General features: G+C 36.0%; 1 protein-coding gene across 1 annotated transcript in view; it reads right to left on the minus strand.

Annotated features, from left to right (window-relative positions):
* The window catches only part of LOC107552245 (lipoma-preferred partner homolog), a 206,543-nt gene that overhangs the window by 14,408 nt on the left and 170,325 nt on the right, over positions 1 to 21,810 (minus strand). Inside the window, exon 8 of the mRNA XM_016234101.1 lies at positions 11,816 to 11,985. Coding sequence (XP_016089587.1) covers positions 11,816 to 11,985 — 170 coding nt within the window. The remainder of the gene's footprint in view (positions 1 to 11,815; positions 11,986 to 21,810) is intronic.

Below are 21,810 nucleotides of genomic sequence, written 5' to 3' on the forward strand. Positions count from 1 at the left end.
TGGAGGATGCAGCAGACTGTCGCAATGTGGCATGTTTTACATCATGTCTCTGTCATTGCAACCCAGGCACCTTAATTGACTCACAGAATATATCAAACAAATGTACGCTCAAATGCATCAGCTGATGAATAACTGTTGCCATGCTAGACAGAAAACGTGGGTTAATGATGTGATGCTCTTTAGATTAGGTTGTCATGTGGTGTGACTTTCTGTGAAATGATATTTAAGATTTAAGACAAATTATCAAATAAAAATAGTATTAAACAGTATTATTTTTTATATTGAAAAATATATACTATTTTCCAAAGGTTTATGGTCAGTAAGTTTTATGTATTATTTTTTTAAAAAGAAATTAATACTTTTATTAAGCAAGGGTGCATTCAATTGATCAAAAGTGACAGTAAAGACTTACATTGTTATAAAAGATTTCTGTTTCAAATAAATGCTGTTCTTCAAATAAATCCTGAAAAAAACGAATGCCGTTTCCAAAAAAACAAACCAAAAAACAGTGCAACTGTTGATAAATCAGCATATTAGAATGATTTCTGAAGCATCATTTGCCATTGAGGACTGGAGTAATGGCTGCTGAAAATTCAGCTTTGACATCACAGGAATAAATTACATTTTAAAACATCAAAATATTAAACAGTTATTTTAAATTGTAATAGTATTTCACAATATTACTCTTCTGACTATTCTGACCACAAGACAAAAGACTTCTTTCAAAAACATTTAAAAAATCTTACAGACCCCACATTCTTAAACAGTAGTGTATTTAACTTGAAACTTACCTTTGAAATGAATGATTAAGATGTGTATGTTCACATGTATTCAGGGTGTAAGGAAAATGTTTTTCCTTGAAAGTTGCACCGCACTTTTAGAGTCATTAAATTGAAACTTCTGTTAAAAAATGGTTTAAAACATTTTCCAAATCATTTGAAACCAACGCAAATACAGAGTTTACATTCTAAGAACTTGGAATATGTGTTTTAAACTAAATTTTTAAATAATTTTCTTCTTCTCTATCTTCTCATATGTCATTAACTTATGTACACAAACATCTCTTTTGAATTAAACTGTATTTACTGCCTATATTCTGCTGGTGCTGTACAAGCTAACTAGCTTTAGAGGTCAATTTGTATATTTGCATACAAACACAACATTTAGCCCACACCAAGGAACCAACTCTCTCATTCGCCAGAGTAACACTTCTGTTCACCCCAAAGTAGTGTATTTTTTCCTTCTGGTGTTTTAGGCCATAGCAGTTTTCAGGAACATTTGTCTCTAAGTAACACTACTACAGGTGTATCTCAATAAATTTGAATTTCGTGGAAAAGTTCATTTATTTCAGTAATTCAACTCAAATTGTGAAACTCGTGTATTAAATAAATTCAATGCACACAGACTGAAGTAGTTTAAGTCTTTGGTTCTTTTAATTGTGATGATTTTGGCTCACATTTCACAAAAACCCACCAATTCTGTTTTTCTGACTTCTGACTTCAATTCTGACTTCAGTTTTCTGAAGTCCACAGTCAACACAGACATCTACCAGGAAATTTTAGAGCACTTCATGCTTCCTTCTGCTGACCAGCTTTTTGAAGATGCTGATTTCATTTTCCAGCAGGATTTGGCACCTGCCCACACTGCCAAAAGCACCAAAAGCTGGTTCAATGACCATGGTGTTACTGTCCTTGATTGGCATGCAAACTCGCCTGACCTGAACCCCATAGAGAATCTATGGGGTATTGTCAAGAGGAAGATGAGAGACACCAGACCCAACAATGCAGATGACCTGAAGGCCGCTATCAAAGCAACCTGGGCTTCCATTACACCTCAGCAGTGCCACAGGCTGATTGTCTCCATGCCACGCTGCACTGATGCAGTAATTCATGCAAAAGGAGGCCCAACCAAGTATTGAGTACATGTACAGTAAATGAACATACTTTCCAGAAGGCCAACAATTCACTAAAAATGTTTTTTTATTGGTCTTATGAAGTATTCTAATTTGTTGAGATAGTGAATTGGTGGGTTTTTGTGAAATGTGAGCCAAAATCATCACAATTAAAAGAACCAAAGACTTAAACTACTTCAGTCTGTGTGCATTGAATTTATTTAATACACGAGTTTCACAATTTGAGTTGAATTACTGAAATAAATGAACTTTTCCCACGACATTCTAATTTATTGAGATGCACCTGTAATCACACATATCCACAGAGAAGCCTCAAGCGCTGAACTTTCCTCTCAAATCCCTGTCAAAACCATACAGACCGAATGGATTAAAGGAGGAGGAAAATGATTTGATGGCTCTGCATTTCATTGCAGAACAATTGTGAAAGTGTCTGTAAACTATGAAGGGGTTTTTTTGCATGAATTGTCTTAAAACTTTTGCCAGCAGGCTGAACATACTGTAAATCCTGGGCAAACATCAGTGCTGTAGCTGTGAATAATGTGCTGTTGACTGTGCATAAAAACTGTTCCCACTGTGCAAGATGAAATTGAAATAGTTGAGTATGTGTAAGAGGCTCGGTGAACATGTGCAGCCTCGATTACATTAGGTATTTGAAAAAGAAAAAGGTCCGAGAGCGGGTACCAGATGCACACCACAGCTGCTGCTTTAACAACACATCAGGGTAAGAAGTGAAAACAACAGACAAACCACTGATGTCACATTAACAGGATTAGAGACCACTTCATGCAAAAAGGAGGATTAATTTAGCTGTGAATAAGTTCAGCTGTATTGTGCCATATTCAAACAAGCAATGATAAGTCGCTGATGGGTGGAGCCAGGGAAAACCAATGCACAAAGGCTGATTATTGCCATTGTGCTTTGTGGGTCAGTTGCGACGCTGGGAGCACACGAGTGATAAGACGACGGGAGTGCAGGAAGCAGATGAGAGATAACAGAGAATCTCCAGCAGGCAGCCTTCCTGTCTATTACTGAAAGGAATGAATGATATCTAATTGCACTGTTCAAAAGTTATGTGTTGTCTATTGCCTAGAGGCGGAAACATGCTAATGCTATCACTGCTGTTCCAAAGAATATGCAAAATAAGAGATTTTAACAAATGGTCTCGTATTTCCTGTTTGATGCTATAGAGAAAGATTACTGGATGTCACTGTGTGATAGCCTTTATTCCCAACTAACACTTCAGCTTCCTTTTGAAATTAAAATATTTGCTTCTTATATGCAAACATATATGTAAAATAATAATAATACTGTTAAAAAAACATTCTTTTTGAAGGAAGTCTCTTATGCTCACCAAGGCTGCATTTATTTAATAATACAGTAAAAACAGCAATATTGTGAAATATTATTACAATTTAAAATACCTGTTCTCTATTTTAGTATATTTTAAAATTATCCTTCAGAAATCACTCTAATATGCTGATTTGGTGCTCAAGAAACATTTCCCATTGTTATCAGTTAAACACAGTTTTGTTGCCTAATATTTCTGAGGAAACGTGATACATTTTTCAAAATTCTTTGATGAATAGTAAGTTCAAAAGAACAGCATTTATTTGATATGTAAATGTTTTGATCAAATAATGCAAAAGTCTTTACTGTCACTAATGATTAATTTAATGCATCCTTGCTAAAGTTTTAATAAAAAATCTTACTCACCCCAAACTCTGACACACACACATCTGGTTTACTATCTTTGTGGGGACTCTCCATAGGCGTAATGGTTTTTATACTGTACAAATCGTATATTATATCGCCCTACACTAAACCTACCTCTCACAGAAAACTTTCTGCATTGTTACATTCTCAGAAAAAATAAAAAACTCATTCTGTATGATTTATAAGTTTGTTTCCCCATGGGAACCTCAATTTATGTCCCCACGGTGACACGAGTCCCTGTGAGTCGGTGTGTATTCAGGTTTAAGTCCCCACCGGGATAGAAAAAACATGTACACACACACACACACACACACACACACACACACACACACACGCTACACACACACACACACACACACTCTACACACACACACACACACACACACACACATAAACCATACACACACATACACAAACTCTACACACACACACACACACACAAACTCTACACACACACACACATACACAAACTATACACAAACTCTACACACACATACACAAACTATACACACATACATACACAAACTATACACACACACACACACACACACACACACACACACACACACACATGCTACACATAAATACTCGTTCTATTGTTTTGAGGAGAGAAATTAGTTACAGAATGCTGTCAAGATGTCTTTTGATGACAAGATGACTTTTGAAGTCAAGATGAATCAAATTTTTAAATGCCACAATGAAGAGCTGCAATCCTGTAATGAAGTTACGATCATTATGATAAATTATCATTTTAACTCAGGGCCCAACAAGTTGACATGAAAATTGAATTAAAAACACTTCAAAAACACAATGACTGTCATACACCAAAGGTACTTATAGAAAGAAATGCAGTTATTTAGGAAGACGTGACCAGTTTACCAAGAAGTTGAAAAGGAGATTACAATACATTTAGTGTCTTTTCCTTACAACAAAGTAAATGACATTACATACATAACAGGTGTCTTTCCCTATTCTGTCTCCCTAGTGGCAAACAGAGCAGTAAATAAGATGTTTATATAGGAACAATGAAAATATGAATGCTATGATCCTTACTCTGCAGATAAATAAACTGATAAATAATGTACAATGTGCATTCTTCCTATCTTAAAAGATTCCTAGACTGACTCGCTGGCCTCATTTGAAGTTTTCCCCCAGCTCACTGGGGAACTGTCATGTCTCTATAGACCAAAGTCTCATGCTCATTCTCTAATCGCACAGAGGCGTATGACCCTGAGGATGAGGAGAAAAGAAGAAGAAATTACTTTCATTAAGAAATTCAGATTTCTTCCATCCTTTTGATCTTGTGCCAGAAGAACATTTATGCTGATGAAATGCATAAATAAAGTTCTTAAATTATCCCGGCCCTCTTTAGCGCATGGATCCAAGTTGGAAAACTTCCAGAGGAAGACAAGAACAATCATTCTGAGAGCTGATCAGTGTAGTGGGGGTGATTCAAGAGATGGCCTGTGTCACTGATACTTCAGCTGTTTAAGTGATTCATCTGTTGAAGAAGTACACAGACAGACGCTGTTCTTTGGACTGCTTTGCAGTCTTGTTACTTATAGCCTATTTCCCATTTCCTATTTCCATTTTGAAGTTCAGCAATACAGAGCGAAGTGAAAGGAATATATAAACAAACTCAGTGTTTCTCTCTGTGTATTGCATTGTGGCTTGAAGTACAGGGAAAAACCACTGTCAGACGTCACTCATCGAGGGACAGTTCACCCCAAAATGAAATTGTGTTCTGCAGAAGAAGAAGAAAAATCATACAAGTTTGGATGAGGGTGAGTAAATGATAACAGAAATGCAATTTTTTGAGTGAACTATCCCTTTAATATCTAAAAAACAGCAGCAGTCAGAAAACTTGCACTGCTATGGTGTTGAAATTTATCATTAAAGATGTATTATTTCCAATTTGCCTATGCTCCCTTGAATGTTCAGTAATGATTCTGGGAAACTGTGCCCTCAGTTGAACTCCAAGCTGGCTCTGTGCCCTAGTCACAGCGGTAAGTGTAGATGATTTAGTAAGGGTTTACTGAAAAGCTGCAGGAGTGGTAAGGTGGTTTTGGCTTTGGTGACAGTGCTGGACATTTCTCTGGATTTCTCTAAGCCATTTTGAGTAGTGGGCAACAAAGAAAGGTTGTGAAACCTCAGTGTTAAGGATAAATGTTTCAATTTCGAGAACTTGGCATGTCCTACAGTATCAACTACTATAATGTAACAAAAGCTGTCAAGTAGTCAAAGTGATCCTCATCACCCTAAATATGAAAGCGCTTAACTACTTTTTTTGGTCCTGAAATCAAGAACACAGAAACTCAGAGTGAGGTAAAAAGTTACAGGTTAGACAAATGGATGCTCAACACAATCTCAGGGCAATTCGTAACTATGTTATATTTTGTCAAATTGGTGGCTAATTCATATAAATTCATACATTTTTATGTTTTTGTATGATCTGCTTAAGCCCTAGTAACGGTTATGTTTAGGGGTGGAATTTTCCTAAATATTGTATGTTTTCATACCAATCACATAATAGAAATTATTACGAAATTACTCCCTTGTAAAATAGTTAGATTTTCCCGTAAAATTGGGTTGGCACATTTGTAAGGGATAAAACACGGTCAGATTGCTGCTTTGTGTCGGGGTCCCAATCACTCAGTCAGGGTTTATTTTGTGATAATGATCCACTTGGCTCTAAATTAACTCACTTATTACATGGATACCTGCAATGAAATATATGCATCAACATTAAATATGCAATACTGAGTTATTAATAAAAATTGTGTGGTCAGTCATACAGTGTTGCTCTGGTCAACAGGGCATCTCAAGCATCTGTTTAGACCAGAGATGCCCAAACCAGGGCCCACATAATGACCTTTGATTTGGTCCAAGATGCCATAGCACAAGAGGGCATAAAAATAAGGGGAAAACATATATTTTAACATGTCTTTAATTTAATTTTTTGCTTTTAAATTTAGTGAATATAAGTGAATTAAAAATGTCAATTGATATATAGTTGAATGTAATGCAACATTTAATTCTAGCCCACAGCCCTCAGTCGAGTTTAAATTATGGCCCTTCATAGTAAAAAGTTCAGCCAACTCTGGTTTAGACCATTTAAATTATTAAACAAATCTGACCAATATTAAGAATATTCTGGCTACTTTGAAATTTGCATTGTCTGTTTAAAAGAGAAGAACACTAAAGAAAGTGCTGGCTCAGTAATACAGCGGTTTCTTAAAAGGGAAATAGGGAAACACTGCGGCCACAACAGAAATGTAAGTAGGCTACACATGCCACTGGAAATGGAAATAACACAAGTACAAACGGGAAACAATGATGAAATAAAAGGCAGTTTGAGGAATGGCCTGGTTTCTTTGTGAGTTGGGCTAATACTTATTTTTGGTGCTGACCGACTCTGGGTTTCAAAATATACTTACAGTAAAGACCGATCAAACAGAAATGGCCTTTTCTGCACTTTTGCTCTTGTCAGCTTGGAAATTAGCCAGTATGTGATCCATCCTTTCTATATAAACGCCACAATCAAATAAAGAATCCTTTTATAACAATATTTCACTTTCTACCGAGCTTGCTCTCTTACATATAAAGAGCCATGGTTGAGAACGGTCAGACCAGGTTACTAGTGGCTAAGTGTGAACTAATTTGATTGATAGGTCTTCCAAAAAAATGTGGTTGTCGAAATGGTGTGAAAGAGTTTGTGACATTACAGCCTTTAGCACTTGCTGGTATTTATTTAAAATAGATTTGTGGATCTTTCTGGACCCAACCAATGAGTCAACGTCTGGCTAGAACTACACCATCTGTCCTAAAACCCATCTTTCTCCACTGACAGCCATTACAAAATTAGCTATGTATAAAGTTAGAATGTGAATACTAATAGCCAGCTATGACCAGCTATTACAGACCTCTACTCAGAACTGCTAACTAAAGGAACGTAATTCTCTAATACTCTTAATGTAATCCATGTTAGTCTCCCACACAGAGTAGCTGAAAAGTGCATTTCAAAACAGGAATTAAAAAGTGTTTTGTAATAATGACAAACAAAATATGGTTCTCAAAACTTTCAATGTCTACCAGCACATGTAGATGTTGCACAGCTCTCAGATGTGGGAAAACATGCTCAGAAAGTTTGTTCGCTTTTTTTATAAGAAACTCCTAACCTCTAGTTTGATGAGAAATGTTAATTTTCATTTCTTACTGTAACTGTCACTAATTTCCTTTTGTCTTACCATTCGCCTGAAGAAATAAGAGAATTTTCAACAGATATTTTCAGAAACAAAAAAGGGTAGGTGGACGGTGGAGGGAGAAAAAGGAGGCCCTGATTTGGTTTCCAATCTACAAAGGAAAGTAATCCTATCTGGCAGTCTAATGTGATTGTAATTCTCGTGTTACATCTCAAGTGTGATTTGCCCGTGTGAATGCTTATCAGATGTATGAGTTGAACGTGACGCTTGGTCCTTTGCATGCGAGGCCACTGTTTGTCTAATCTTTATGCCTCTTATGGATTTGACTACCGAGCTAACAACTGTGAAGCAGCTTATCAGGGAAGAATGAGGAGTGTGACAGGAATAGGTGAATGATTATGAAAAGAGCAACGGTTTGGGTAACATTTCTGAAAGAACCTAAATCCAGGTTTTACAGAGCCAGATGCTCCTGCAGATCTTAGACCTCAGAACATGGAGCCAATGAGAGCTGAAGCTAGCTTCATATGAAGACAAGGAAACTAGAGCATCAAAGAGCATGCAAACTAGTGCCGCTGAAGTATTTCCTCTTGGATATGTGTGTAGAAATGTGCTGAGCGGCAAGTAAACTAACAGTATGAATGTGTACTTGTAGACAACAAAAGATGAGGTCACGATGTATCATTATACATATATATATTATCTATATATCTATCTATACATACATGCATATACTGATACATTTTGACTCATCTGTGGCTGACCATATGTATATGGTTTATATATATATATATATATAAAAAAAAATCAATTTAAAATTGATTATTATAGTTGCCTAAAGCTAAAATGAACTAAAACTAAAACCATTAAAAAAGGTGTTACTTAAAATAATCATTAAATTAAATCAAATAAAACATAAAAACATTTTATTTCCGCTACAACAATTCTCATTTTAATTTAATTTAACATGTACATGCTAAAAGAACTAAAACTGAAAAAATAAAAATAAAAATAAATAAATATATATATATATATATACACACACACACACACACACTACTAAAATGACAACAAAATTACTAAACTTTAACTAAAATAAAAAAAATAATATAAAATAAAATCTGAAATATTCATCTTAAAATATTAATAAAACCATAACAAATTGTATCTCAATAATACTAAAATAAAACTGTTTCAAATAAATTCTGTTCTTTTGAACTTTCTATTCATCAAAGCATTCTGAAAAAAAGGAACACGGTTTGCACAAAAATTTTAAGCAGCACTGTTTTCAAGATTGATGATAATAAAAAATGTTGAGCACAAAATATTATACTCAAATGATTTGTGAAGGATCATGTGACACTGAAAACTGAAGTAATGGCTGCTAAAAATTCAGCTTTGCCATCACAGGAATAAATTAGATTTAAAAGTATATTAAAATAGAAAACAATTCTAATTAATTGATCAATTAGTGTTTTACTCATTGACATAAGGAGCTGTTGTGCTTTCAAAGACACAAAGTCGAGTCCCGTCTTAAAAAAAAAAAAAAATTAAATAAAAAATTATTGTCACATGTGCACCATCCTAATGTAATAAAGCCAAAAAAATACTGTAAAAATGGCATACGTACACTAGGGGTTGAATGACTTCTGATTTTTTAAAGTCGACTTTTATGTGATGAAAGTCGAGTCGAAGTCGACTAGTCGCTGATGACATCATTAATGAACAAAAAAGTCTGGAGCTGAGACTAGAACACCTTGTGCACAGCTATGGCATATGACAGCTTTGCCATCACAGGAATAAATTAGATTTAAAAGTATATTAAAATAGAAAACAATTCTAATTAATTGATCAATTAGTGTTTTGCTCATTTACATAAGGAGCTGTTGTGCTTTCAAAGACACAAAGTCGAGTCCCGTCTTAAAAAAAAAAAAATTTAAATAAAAAATTATTGTCACATGTGCACCATCCTAATGTAATAAAGCCAAAAAAATACTGTAAAAATGGCATACGTACACTAGGGGTTGAATGACTTCTGATTTTTTAAAGTCGACTTTTATGTGATGAAAGTCGAGTCGAAGTCGACTAGTCGCTGATGACATCATTAATGAACAAAAAAAGTCTGGAGCTGAGACTAGAACACCTTGTGCACAGCTATGGCATATGACACAGCGCTGCCCACAAGGCTATTGCTCCTATAACAGCTCATTTTTATCAGTTCTTTTGTCTTTGGGTCGTTATATTTCTCACAGATTTCTGTTAGTTCTAAATCAGATACAGATAAAGTAGCACAGTAAAGATTGCATTCATATGAATGCATTGAGAGCGATTGCGTGTGTGAATTAATTCTACCTGGCAACGTCTCTCTACTAGTAGTGAAGTTATGGGATTTAGTTATTAAGAAATATATGCTTGAACTTTTCCGTTTCTAAGCTATTTTATTGAGAAATCACAGAACAGTGTTGACAATACATTTCAGCGCTGAATGATTCTGTGTGCGCGCGCGATGTGTGCATAATGTGCGAGCTACTGTCTGAAGCCTATGTGTGTGCGTTACAGTGCAGCAGCGCATTAGATTAGAACGGCGATTAACTTACCTGTACAATAAGCTGTTTAAAACGTGCATTCTCCTGTTCAACTTCGAACATCCAGTAATATAATCACACATATCTTGTTGAGTGCTTTCAGAGTATGCATTTATTTGTCATTTTAACTGTTTGGAAACTGAGCGTAAATGTGGAAGTCCTTCAAAGATTTCTCATCCTGTTGCACCCTCTATAGGACCAGTGACTAGTCGACGTCAAGCTTAAAGTGTCATGGCAGAGCATTGAAGTCGACTAGTCGATGCAACCCCTAATGTACACACACCTGTTGTGCACAGTGGCGGTTCGTGGGTTTTAAAATAAAGGAGGCACACTAATTGTATTGGTCTGGGATCCCTGCCGATTATTATTATTATTATTTGCTTAACCACTTTAAAATGGCTTTTTGGATGCTTTTAGTCAGAAAACTTAAAGAAAACGACACACATACAGCAATATAATATAATTTCACTTTCCTGGCCTATCACTTGAAGAAAACATCCATCCCTTCTTAAAATTCTGTGTTAAAAGACAGCTGCCTGTTGTGCCATTTAATTAAGCCGACAGTTGTAGCCTATATCCAGTTTTTTTTTTATTTGTATATATACTGTTTGAATGACAGCTTGGTAAATCTCTTGGCGATTATCCATCCCTTCTTAAAATTCTGTGTTAAAAGACAGCTGCCTGTTGTGCCATTTAATTAAGCCGACAGTTGTAGCCTATATCCAGTTAGGCATGTTTACCCTTTTTTTTATTTGTATATATACTGTTTGAATGACAGCTTGGTAAATCTGTTGGCGATCAAATATTCAATATCGCTACTCATCATAAGGACTTGGTACATTATCAGCGCAGCGGCAGACCTTCAAACTAATATCACGTAATTTACGTCTCTATGATGATTGGTTGATATACCAGAAGGGAGGCTAGCCTTCCTTGCGAGGGTTCTTTTCTCAACACTCCTCAGCGCTGAAAGTGAACACTCGATGGTGATTGGCTAATTTTTTTTTTACCAACGGAGGCACAAGAGCTCAGCTCTTCCCCGGCCTCCCCCTCCCCTTCTCTATCACCTAGCGGTTGTAATTACATCAGCAGATTCGGCACATTCACGATAGAAAAGCGGCGCTTTCCAACTTCATTAACATGTTATGGTATTACAGCTGTGAAATTACAAACAAAAATATACACATTCTGAGACATGAACTGAAATCAATTGTCAATTTTATTAATATTAAATCGTCCTCCTCTCATTTTCACCACAACATTTTGGGGAAGCTGTGCCTTCCCCAACGAGCCGCCACTGGTTGTGCATCTAGTAGATATTTTGTGTGATGAAGAACACTTGTACTCGACTATTAGTGTAGGAGACCCTGTGTGTGCATGCAGAGCATTGAGTGGATTTCACTCACGATATAGCAGGGTTCGCAGTAGGCCTTCTTTTCCACGGCATAAAAGGGCTTTCCTCTGAGCTTAGAGCCACAGGTCATGCAGATGAAGCAGTCCACATGGAAGACGTGGTCCATGGCGGTACAACCCGTTCCCTCACCGACCACATTCTCCCCACAGTTTGCACAGCGACCTTCAAAACACAGCATTGGAATTATGGTTCAGATGCTGAAAGAAAATGACATAAGCTAAAACAAACATATTCAATAATATTAAACACAAACATCATATGGTGTGAGAGAGATTAAAAAATAATGTAGAGGTAAACGTTAAACAGATAATACCAGTGTTGGGCAAGTTACTCTGAAAATGTAATCAAATTACTGTTCTGATTACTTTATTTCAAAAGTAATTAGTAATTAGTTACACTACTAGTTACGTGACTTTTTTTCTCCATGCAATTTATGAAATCCCAGCATACACGCTCCCGGTAAATATTTGTTATTAAATCATTAACATTCACAGAACACTGTTATTTTTAACTAAAGCAAGCGGCTGCTGCGTGCAAGGTTTGGCATGGCAGAATGCCAGCAAAGAGCGCTGCATTTATAATCTCTAAAAGACATCTCAGTTCATAATGAGAGGATTCGTGAGCACGCACATTTCAGCACTGCATTGCTCAAAGCTGCGAACACGTGTTATAGCCTAAATAGAAACTCTGGATAAGTTTGCACCTGTTATTCATTTATATTTTATATTAGTTCATGTTGCTTTTGTGCAATGGATGAATAACAATTTATTTGTTTTAGATATTTTATGTTTAGATATTTCTATTTTGCGGGAGTCCCGTGAATCATTGTATTCTCCCGCATCCCGCACATACACGAGTGTCTACCCGAACGCACCAGCACTCGCCCAACTCTGTTGCGTCGGGTCTCGCGGGAGCAGGTCTCTAACCCACTGGCACTTGACTCGACAGTGCACGTGCTACATCCTTTTTACAATCTCTAGATTAGAAAACACTGCATTCTGTCAGCAATGGAACGCAGCAGTAACGTATAGAGACTTCGGCTTAACTAGTGCTGGCCGGTATGACCAAAAGTTTATATCACGGTATTTTTCAAAATTATACCGGTTTCATGGTACATGACGGTATTTTTTTTTTTATGCATGACCGGGTGTTAACCATATTTCTACTGATTGAGAGAGGAAATACTGCAGTATATTGACTTAGAATGCCCTATTTTACTGTCATGATGAGTGAATATTGTCAAAAAAATACCACACTAAATAGTGACTAAACACGACCGCTTTTAATACATGTTAAACAGGAGTCACTCACATTTATAATCGCAGCATCGTCTGATAAAATCAACATGCATCTACACTAAAGAGCGGCTATGCGGTTGTTTTGACTATATTACTTTTTTGTCTCATGCAGCGCACTGTCTGTGTCTGAGTAACAAACTAAAACAAAACAACAAACAAACAAGTGCATGTGATATTAACAGACGAAGTACGCTCATATTTATAATTCCAAACAATAAGTAAGCGACAGGTGCAAGGAAACGCTGTTTTGTACTCATTTATTGACGAGTCGGCTGTGGTGCGGCCAACTGAAAGCGCTGCTTCTCTGCCGCTCACTGCACAGAACAGACGCCGAGAGAGGTGACACTTCTCCAGGAAAGTCAGACCTCACGCTCGCGGGACAGCACTGGCGAAGTCTTCCAACTGAACCATAGCTAAGGTTTATCCAAAAAAGTTGCTAGGTTTGTCAGTATGAATATTCTATGGAAAAAAGCCGCTAAAAGGGTCTGAAAGTTGCTAAATCTAGTGCTAAAGTCACGCTTGTGTGTGTGCGTGAGACGCAGGAGCTGATGGCAGGGGGCGGTGGATATTTGTGGCAGTCAATGTGGATATTGTGGAGAGTTCTTCTGTGTCATCACGTTCTATTAGTTCTACAGCTTCAGTTTTGGAACTCACTCACCACAGTGGAACAGTGAAAAGGGACCCCTTTCAAACAAGTGTCGCGTTCCGAACGTTGTTTAAGCGACATAGCGGTATTTGCGGAATTAAAAAAATTAATATCATAACAAAAATAAACACCGGTATTCGGTATGAACCGGTATACCGCCCAGCACTACTTGTAACTATACTCTAATTACTATTTTGAAAATTATAACACGTTAAATTACTCCGTTACTAAAAAAGTAATCAAATTACAGTAACTCGTTACTAAGTAATGCGTTAATACATATATAGTGTAAATAGCACCATCTGCCACATTTCTATAAAACCATTCTAATTAAGAATAGCTATTTCAAGTGGTGATATGGTTATTCACCCTTTGCTCTCCCCCAAACCACAAGGTTTCTTCATCTATTTTTTTTTTAAAGAAGATGAGATGTTTTAACTATAAAGAAAACTAACACTTCAGTTTTCAGGTTCATAGATAATCTTGAATAAACAGTGTCTGTTGCCCCTTTCAAGCCAACACATCTTTGTGGTACAACCAATGATAACAATCTACTTTACTGAGTAATTGCAAGTCTTGTGGATAAAAATAATTAATAGAATCAATGTCAAAAGAAACAGAATATGAGGAGCATTTCTAAAGTTAGATAGATACCATCTCTAGGGAATTTACCCCTTTAAAGTGTTTGGATTTTTCTTCTTAATTTTAAATTTTTTCTTTTTAAAAAGGGCAAAGTAATCGGTTGCCCTACAATTGTAGAAATGTAAGGCGCTTAATAAGGTCAGTCACTTAACAGGGACTATAGTGAGCTGATTTTTCCCTTTGTGAAGAAAATGGAGATCAATGCATCACCGCTTGTGCAAATACCACCCGCCATATATCAACTTATTCATCACAAACTGTGAAAACACATGCATATCACTCAAACGATGGCAGACATGTAAAGAGCAGCTCATATTCAAACGAATCACTAATAAATTCCACTGAACCTCTGTTCAGACTCCTAGCCACATATATAAAGCCACATATAATATCTCCATTGGGATGAGAATAGGATTAAACAATGCATAGGCACACTGACACACACACAATCTTTTCATGATAAAATGAAACTTTGGAAGTGGATAGAGCACAATCTTTGTGTTATAGGGCATCTGGTATTGCACCGAAAAAAGATCGTGATTGCAAATTGTGAGACACGGCATTTGGATATCTGTAATTGAGTCGAAGCTATCTTTAATTGAGCTTAAGATGTCTCCAACTCAATGCAAAGATATCTTCAAACCAATTAATGACGCTAGCGGTTTAATTAGCATTATCAGGAAATAATGCGCTTTAAAGCTATATCTTATGGTGTTTTCCTTTTTACACATCTGAGGACAGATACAATCTCAAAAAAAAGAGAGAATGTGAGATATTATGAATTAATTTACTTAACTTCTGTTCTGTAGTTCCTCATTTTTCTTTTCTCTCTCTTTTGTGCTTCATTTAAGCCTGTTTTTAGAAATGATACACTCTCTGACTGCAATGAGAGCCAGAGTTCAAGCTTGTCACAGACAAAAGGCGAAGCAGTGAGCAGGAGAAATATCAGACACGCTCCCATTTTCACCGCTGAAGCTGTCGGCAGCATCAACAAAACAGACTGAACTTTTCCGCTCTTCAGATTAGATATCAAAGCTGAGCTGAATATGAGCACCTCTTCTCAACAAAGTTTTAATCGTAGATAATTCTCCTCATGCTTGTGGATTAAGACATCTCTTAAGTGATATCTCTTCAATTCAGTCGATGCACTGCAAAAAGTCATTTTTTTAAATCAATACTTTTATCTTGATTTCCAGTAAAAAATAAATAAAAAAATAAACATCATTAAATAAGATACATTACTGAAGAAGCTAAATTGATATAGAGATAAAGAGAACACATTTTGAATTAAGTTCTTCTTGCTGCTGTAAACAAGGATAAATTCAATTTATATTATCTTAAAACAAGTCATAACATCCTTGATATTAAGCTATTTTGCTTCTTAGGTCCTGTAAATGTACACTGCAATTTGAAAATTTGGGGTCAGTAAGATTTTATTTGTTTATTTAGTACTTTTATTAAACAAGGATGCATTAAATTGTTTAAAAGTGACAGTAAAGACGTTTACATTGTTAAATAAAGTCTATTTCAAATAAATGCTGTTCTTTTGAACACTGATAATAATTAAGACAATTTTCTTGAGCATCAAATCAGCATATTAAAATTTCGGAAGGATAATGTGACACTGAAGACTGCTGAAAATTCAGCTATGCCATCAAAAGGAATACATTACATTTTAAAATATACAAAAATAGGAAACAGTTATTTTGATTTGTAAAAATATTTCACAATATTTCTAAATTTTATGTATTTTTGATCAAATAAATGCAGCCTCGGTGAACATATGGAGACTTTAGTAACATAAAAACAACCATACCAAGCCCAAACCTTTGAATGGTAGTGTATCTTGTTTTAGTTTATTGATTTATTTATATTTATATTAATTTTTTTCCAGAAAATGATATTTTTGCAGACAAAAGCGCTTAATTATTGATTCTGTTGGTAGCGGTATAACAGCCAAACATACCATTACTTCAAGTAAACCCACTCTGAAATGATCCGACACAAGGTTTCCATGCATTGTCACACCTGTCTAAGAAACAACAGCATAAAAAAAATGAATGTCATGTTGATTCATAATTACCACTTAGCTCTACGTTGTGTGCCCCGTGTTGAACTGTCACTAAAGCTAATGTGAGCTACTTCACTGACGCTGATCTCTAGATAATTTCCACTCCAACCCCGCTGAGCTATACCTGTAGCAGGGTTCTGCTGAGGAACAGCACGAAGCAGGCGGAGGAAATAAAGTGGAGCCGTCTGCCTGCCGCAGCTCCCCAGGGGACCAGTGGGGGTGGGTGGAATCCCAGGCAAAGGTAATCACTTCAGATGGGCTGAAATAAGAGCGGCTCTGGATCACAGGCCCCTCTGAGCCAAACAAGTGTGTGAGAGAGACAAGCACAGAAAAAGAAAAGAGAGAACGTGAGTGGGAAATACGGCCAAGGGATGAGCGCAGGTCACCCTTAAAACCTGAGTGGAGGAAACCGTTCGGAAATCCTCTTTCCTTTCAGTGGATTGGGAATGCCATGGACTCACAGGATGTGAGAAGAAAGAAACCCTTAAATGCCTTTAGAGCAGTTAAAGTCATTTTTGTCAGGTGAAGGACCACTTCATTAGTAAAAATGGACCACCTATCACTCAAATCTGGAGGGAACTGCACATCTAACCTCAAAAAAATAACTTACGAGCAGTGTACAACTATCATTATATCGTATATCTATAGCCGTATGTCTTATCTTAAAGAGCCTCACTTTTACAGATAAAGATTGAGCTGAATATTTATTACTGAATATTTTACTAAATGAGCTGAATATTTCCAGGCTACACACACACACACACACAAACACACATTCTTACACAAAAAGTTTGGAATATTAAGTTTTTTTAATGTTTTTGAAAGTCATTTTCTGTTTTCTTTTATGCTCATCAAGGCTTCAAAAATAAATTTAAAAAGTAATATTGTCTAACAGTTTTACAATTAAAAAATTATAATAACTGTTTTCCATTTAAATATGTTAAAATGTAATTTATTCCTGTGCTCAATTATTATCAAATATTATTGGTACTTAGTATTAGTTTCATCAATGTTGAAATCAGTTTTTGCTGCTTAATATTTTTGTAGAAACAGCGATACATATTTTCAGGATTATTTGATGAATAGAAAGTTCAAACGATCATTATAAATGTCTTTACTGTAACTTTCAATGAATTGTATGCATCCTTGCTATAATGAATATATGAATTGCTATATAAATAACCATTAGAACAGTAGCCCACACTGTAAAATAGTATTGTATCACGTATTGTGAATAGTATTTTTTCCACAAAAATATTAAGCAGCAAAAACCTTTCACCATCCCTAATATACAATATATGATAGAACACTGTTTTATTTTTAGGTCTGTCAAAGTTGTATTATCTTAGTGTTGTATTATCAAAGTGTATTATCTTAGAATATTGATTCAGTGTTTAATGCAATGATTTTTAATATATTTTGCAAATTTTATATTACTATTTCATTTTTTTATGCTCTTTAAATGTTAGAAATACAGGAATTAAATCATAATTATTGTATTGACAAAATACTTTTATATATGTTTTATAAATAAATGTTTTGGGACTTGAGATTACTTTATGTTTGTTATTTAGCACATTTGTCTCAATATTGGAGTCAGTAGGGAATACAGGATGATGACCCACAATAGTTACATCAGCAGCTGCAAAGAAATCTCTACAGACACACACACACACATATATACATTATGTGAAGCCTAATAGGTGCAGACAGGTGATCAGAGTCACATTCTCACAACTGTCTCTCTAAATATGGGGCCTAAAGATTATTTGACTCATTTGTAGCCGCAAACATTTCTGGTGACTCACAGTCACTAGACTGACTGAGAATAACAGAAAAAAACTTTATTTTTCAGTTAATAAACCAACACATTTTTACAATCAGCTCACAAATGGGTGAATCATGTAACACCGTGAAATCGCTAATTGAACATAATAAAAAGCTGGACATAACAAAAGGCCAGTCCCTTTTACCCCCAAAATTATTCTAAAAAGCCTTGAACTATATTATACTTTCTAGATGCAAATGTTACATGAAAGGACAAAGAGAATTAAACCAGACACAAATCCGTATAGTGGAAGATCTAGCTGAATTTTAAATTTGTTTATGTTTAAATCTTCTAAAATACAGTAACATTTAAATTACCTAAAAAAAATAAAGGCCACAGAACTCTCATTTAGATTTGAATTCATCATCATGTAAAGATCACAGGTACAGTATTTGATTAAGTTTAATATTGCAAAGATATGTGTAATGCTTAAGGGTAATCCATTTTGGATTATATGATTAAAACAGAATAAAATGAATGAAGAACTGTCAAACATTAGTGATCCTGGTGCACAACGTTAACATGTTTGCGATAAAAGGCCGCAACCAGATTCCTGCATAATGAAAGCGGCATTTGTACATCTCTATCCCACTCAACTGCTTTTGAATCTCCCCCTTAACACTGGGCAGAATGAGCTCATGAAAGAGCCTTCGCTTTCCCCTGTGTCCTTTGCTCTGGGAATGGAAGGCGAGTCTTCATATTAAAACTTCAAATAGTTCCTTTGTAACCAGAAGGGGTAGGAGTGGAAGAGTTCATTTACACTTTATACACTTTCTCTTCCGTCTTCACCATCCCTATGCAGCCTCCACTCTTTCTTATATGCAACCTCAGAAAAAAAGAAAAGAAAAGAAGAAATAATAAGGATGGAACGAAGGAAGAAGAAAGAGGCCAAATGTGTTGCTCAAAAGCCTTGTGAAAGGCTTAAAGCGGTTAGGCATTTTAATTGGATAAAAGGAGAAGATTAAAGAGTTCTTGACTGCGTTCCATAAATAATTGATTTCTAATGTATTTGTGGTGGCAGGCAGATGCCGTTGTTTGGCAATAGTGGATGCTTTGAGTGGCAGGCCTGCTAAGATTTCCTGCACATCTCCGTCTCGCCTCTCTTTGTTTTTTCACGCTGCGATGCAAGAGGGGTGCATGAAAAGCGGCGCGAGCGCGAGCAGCAATTTTGATCTTACATCGCCGGAAATCAAAGATCATGCGTGTAAAGAGGGAATGCAAAGAACTTTTTTGTGGAAGGCCAAACTTTCCTGACTCGCTGAGAAAAGAAGACGCGATTCTTTAAGGAGGAAACACAGCCTTCTCAGTACTGGAAGACAAAGCGCATCGTGACAACGCGCATGTAAACAAATAAACACAACAGATCCACAACACATATTCTGGGCTTGCAAGAACTTTGTTGCTTCAGAAAGAATATTTTGCGGTGTAAACAACAGAGCATTATTAGACAGAAATAGTAGCAATAACGCAACACAGATTCCCACAGATGGAATTCATCTTGTTTTTTAGGAACAATAGCAAACAACACATTCCTACAGCTGGAGTGAGAATTTTTTTTTTATGATTTAAAAAAACAAACAAAAAAAAAAAACATCTGTTTCAACAGCAAATTCCGCTCCAGCAAATTATGCTGCTCTAATTCACAAATTTATTACAGAGCAATGTTACCAAACACACGCTTTGTTTTTTTCCCCACACAAAAAGCTGAGGAAAAAAATAAATCTGTTGTGACAGGCTCTGTTTGCAGAGAATTAAAAAAAGGTAAAAAAGTCTTGCCAAATGTTTATTTATTAGGGTTGCAAACAAATATTATAGGGGTCAATGATGCTTGTGATGCTTATTTTTTCATGGCCTATAAATTAATTTATACAAAAATGAAGTAAAATTCACATATACAATGACTTGCATACACTTCTTTGATAATGTGCACAAGTTTATGTATTATTATTATTATGTATGTATTTTTATATTTACCATATTAAGTGGTTTGACATTTGATTGATCTCATATTATCATCATTTTGTAAATACATGAATACATAAATAAATGCTTCAATGTCATGTGTTGTGATTCCCAACAAGGAGAGATTTATGAATTAATAATTTTAAAAAAACTTTACAAAAGTTACATTTATTGCTTAAATTATATTGAATCTAAATTACAAATAATTTCTAAATGAAAATGAGTGTCCATAGGTATACATGTACTCATGGTAAACAAATTGTATTAATTTTTACACCACATGACATTTTTACAGAAAGTGGAATTTATACATATATAATGAAACTCTAAAACAGTATTTCATAGGTTCATACTGTAGGTCACCAAGCACTAAATGGTGTAGACAGTCAGAACACATTAACAGTATGGCTGCAAAAGCTCCAGGTTTACACTTCGTAGTATCATTTTCAAATTTCGGTCATCTTTTTATATTTACCCTATTTTCTCTTTCTGTCTTTTCTTTGTGTGTTCATTCCAAAGGCCTTCTAGGCAGCTGTATGATACTGGTTTTACTTCATATGACAAAAAGGAATGGGTGGCATCGATGTATTTCGATCTTTCAGTGCCGCTTACCCATAACCCCCGTAATTTCATTCCCATGTCAGCAAAAAATGATGAGGCAGAATGGGGTGTGACTCCAGAGCAGAGAGAAAGGGGAGGTTACATGCCACAATGCATTACCTCTCAGTGTGTCAGGCCTGCAGGGCAGTGTGCAGATGACAGAGGGGGTTTGGGGGACGTTTGTGGGTTACATGTCCTCGAAGTAGGTGGGAACTGTGACATGGACAGGTGCCAGGGTATAAATAGGGCGAATGGAAAAAAAGAGAGAAAGAGAGATAAAGAAGAGGGCTGGAGCGTGGAGGTGAACAAATGTGTAAGACTGCATGTTTGTGTGGCACAAAACATTCTTTCTTGGGGTCAAACGCTCACCCACGAATGAAATCAAGCAACATGATTCATTGTAAGCCCTCCAGCTCCTTAAACTAGGCCTGCAACGCAGACAATCTTGCAAGCCTCAGTGGAGCTGTCTCAACGAGGCACAATCGCCGACCCGCGCTCTCCAACAATGAAGGTTCGTGTTAGATGATATCACCTCACATGAACTATCGCGGGAAACAAGCCCTCGCTGACCATCTGAAATACGAGCTGGGAGAGGAAAGAGAATGAGTACTGGGGAAAAGAGAGAGAGAGACAGATTTAAGTGGCACACCACACTCTGATGTAAGACTAGAAAGCAGCGTGTCCTTGGTCTTGAAGAATTGAAACATAAAATCAGCATACAAGAATAAAAAAAGTAGCCAATACACATGTGTGTCTGGAAGGAAACAGCAGGATCCAGACAAGGATATAGCTACATATTCAGAACCCAATTTAATTATTTAAAGGAAAGTTCACCTAAAAATTAAAATGGTGTCATGATTTACTCACCTTTATGTTGTTCCAAACCCAAATTTTTCTTCCATGGATATGAATTTTTGAAAAATATCCTGGGCATTTTTTT

The sequence above is a fragment of the Sinocyclocheilus grahami genome, unplaced genomic scaffold, assembly GCF_001515645.1.
Source record: "Sinocyclocheilus grahami isolate Dianchi unplaced genomic scaffold, SAMN03320097.WGS_v1.1 scaffold444.1, whole genome shotgun sequence".
In the NCBI taxonomy this organism is placed as follows: Eukaryota; Metazoa; Chordata; class Actinopteri; order Cypriniformes; family Cyprinidae; genus Sinocyclocheilus; species Sinocyclocheilus grahami.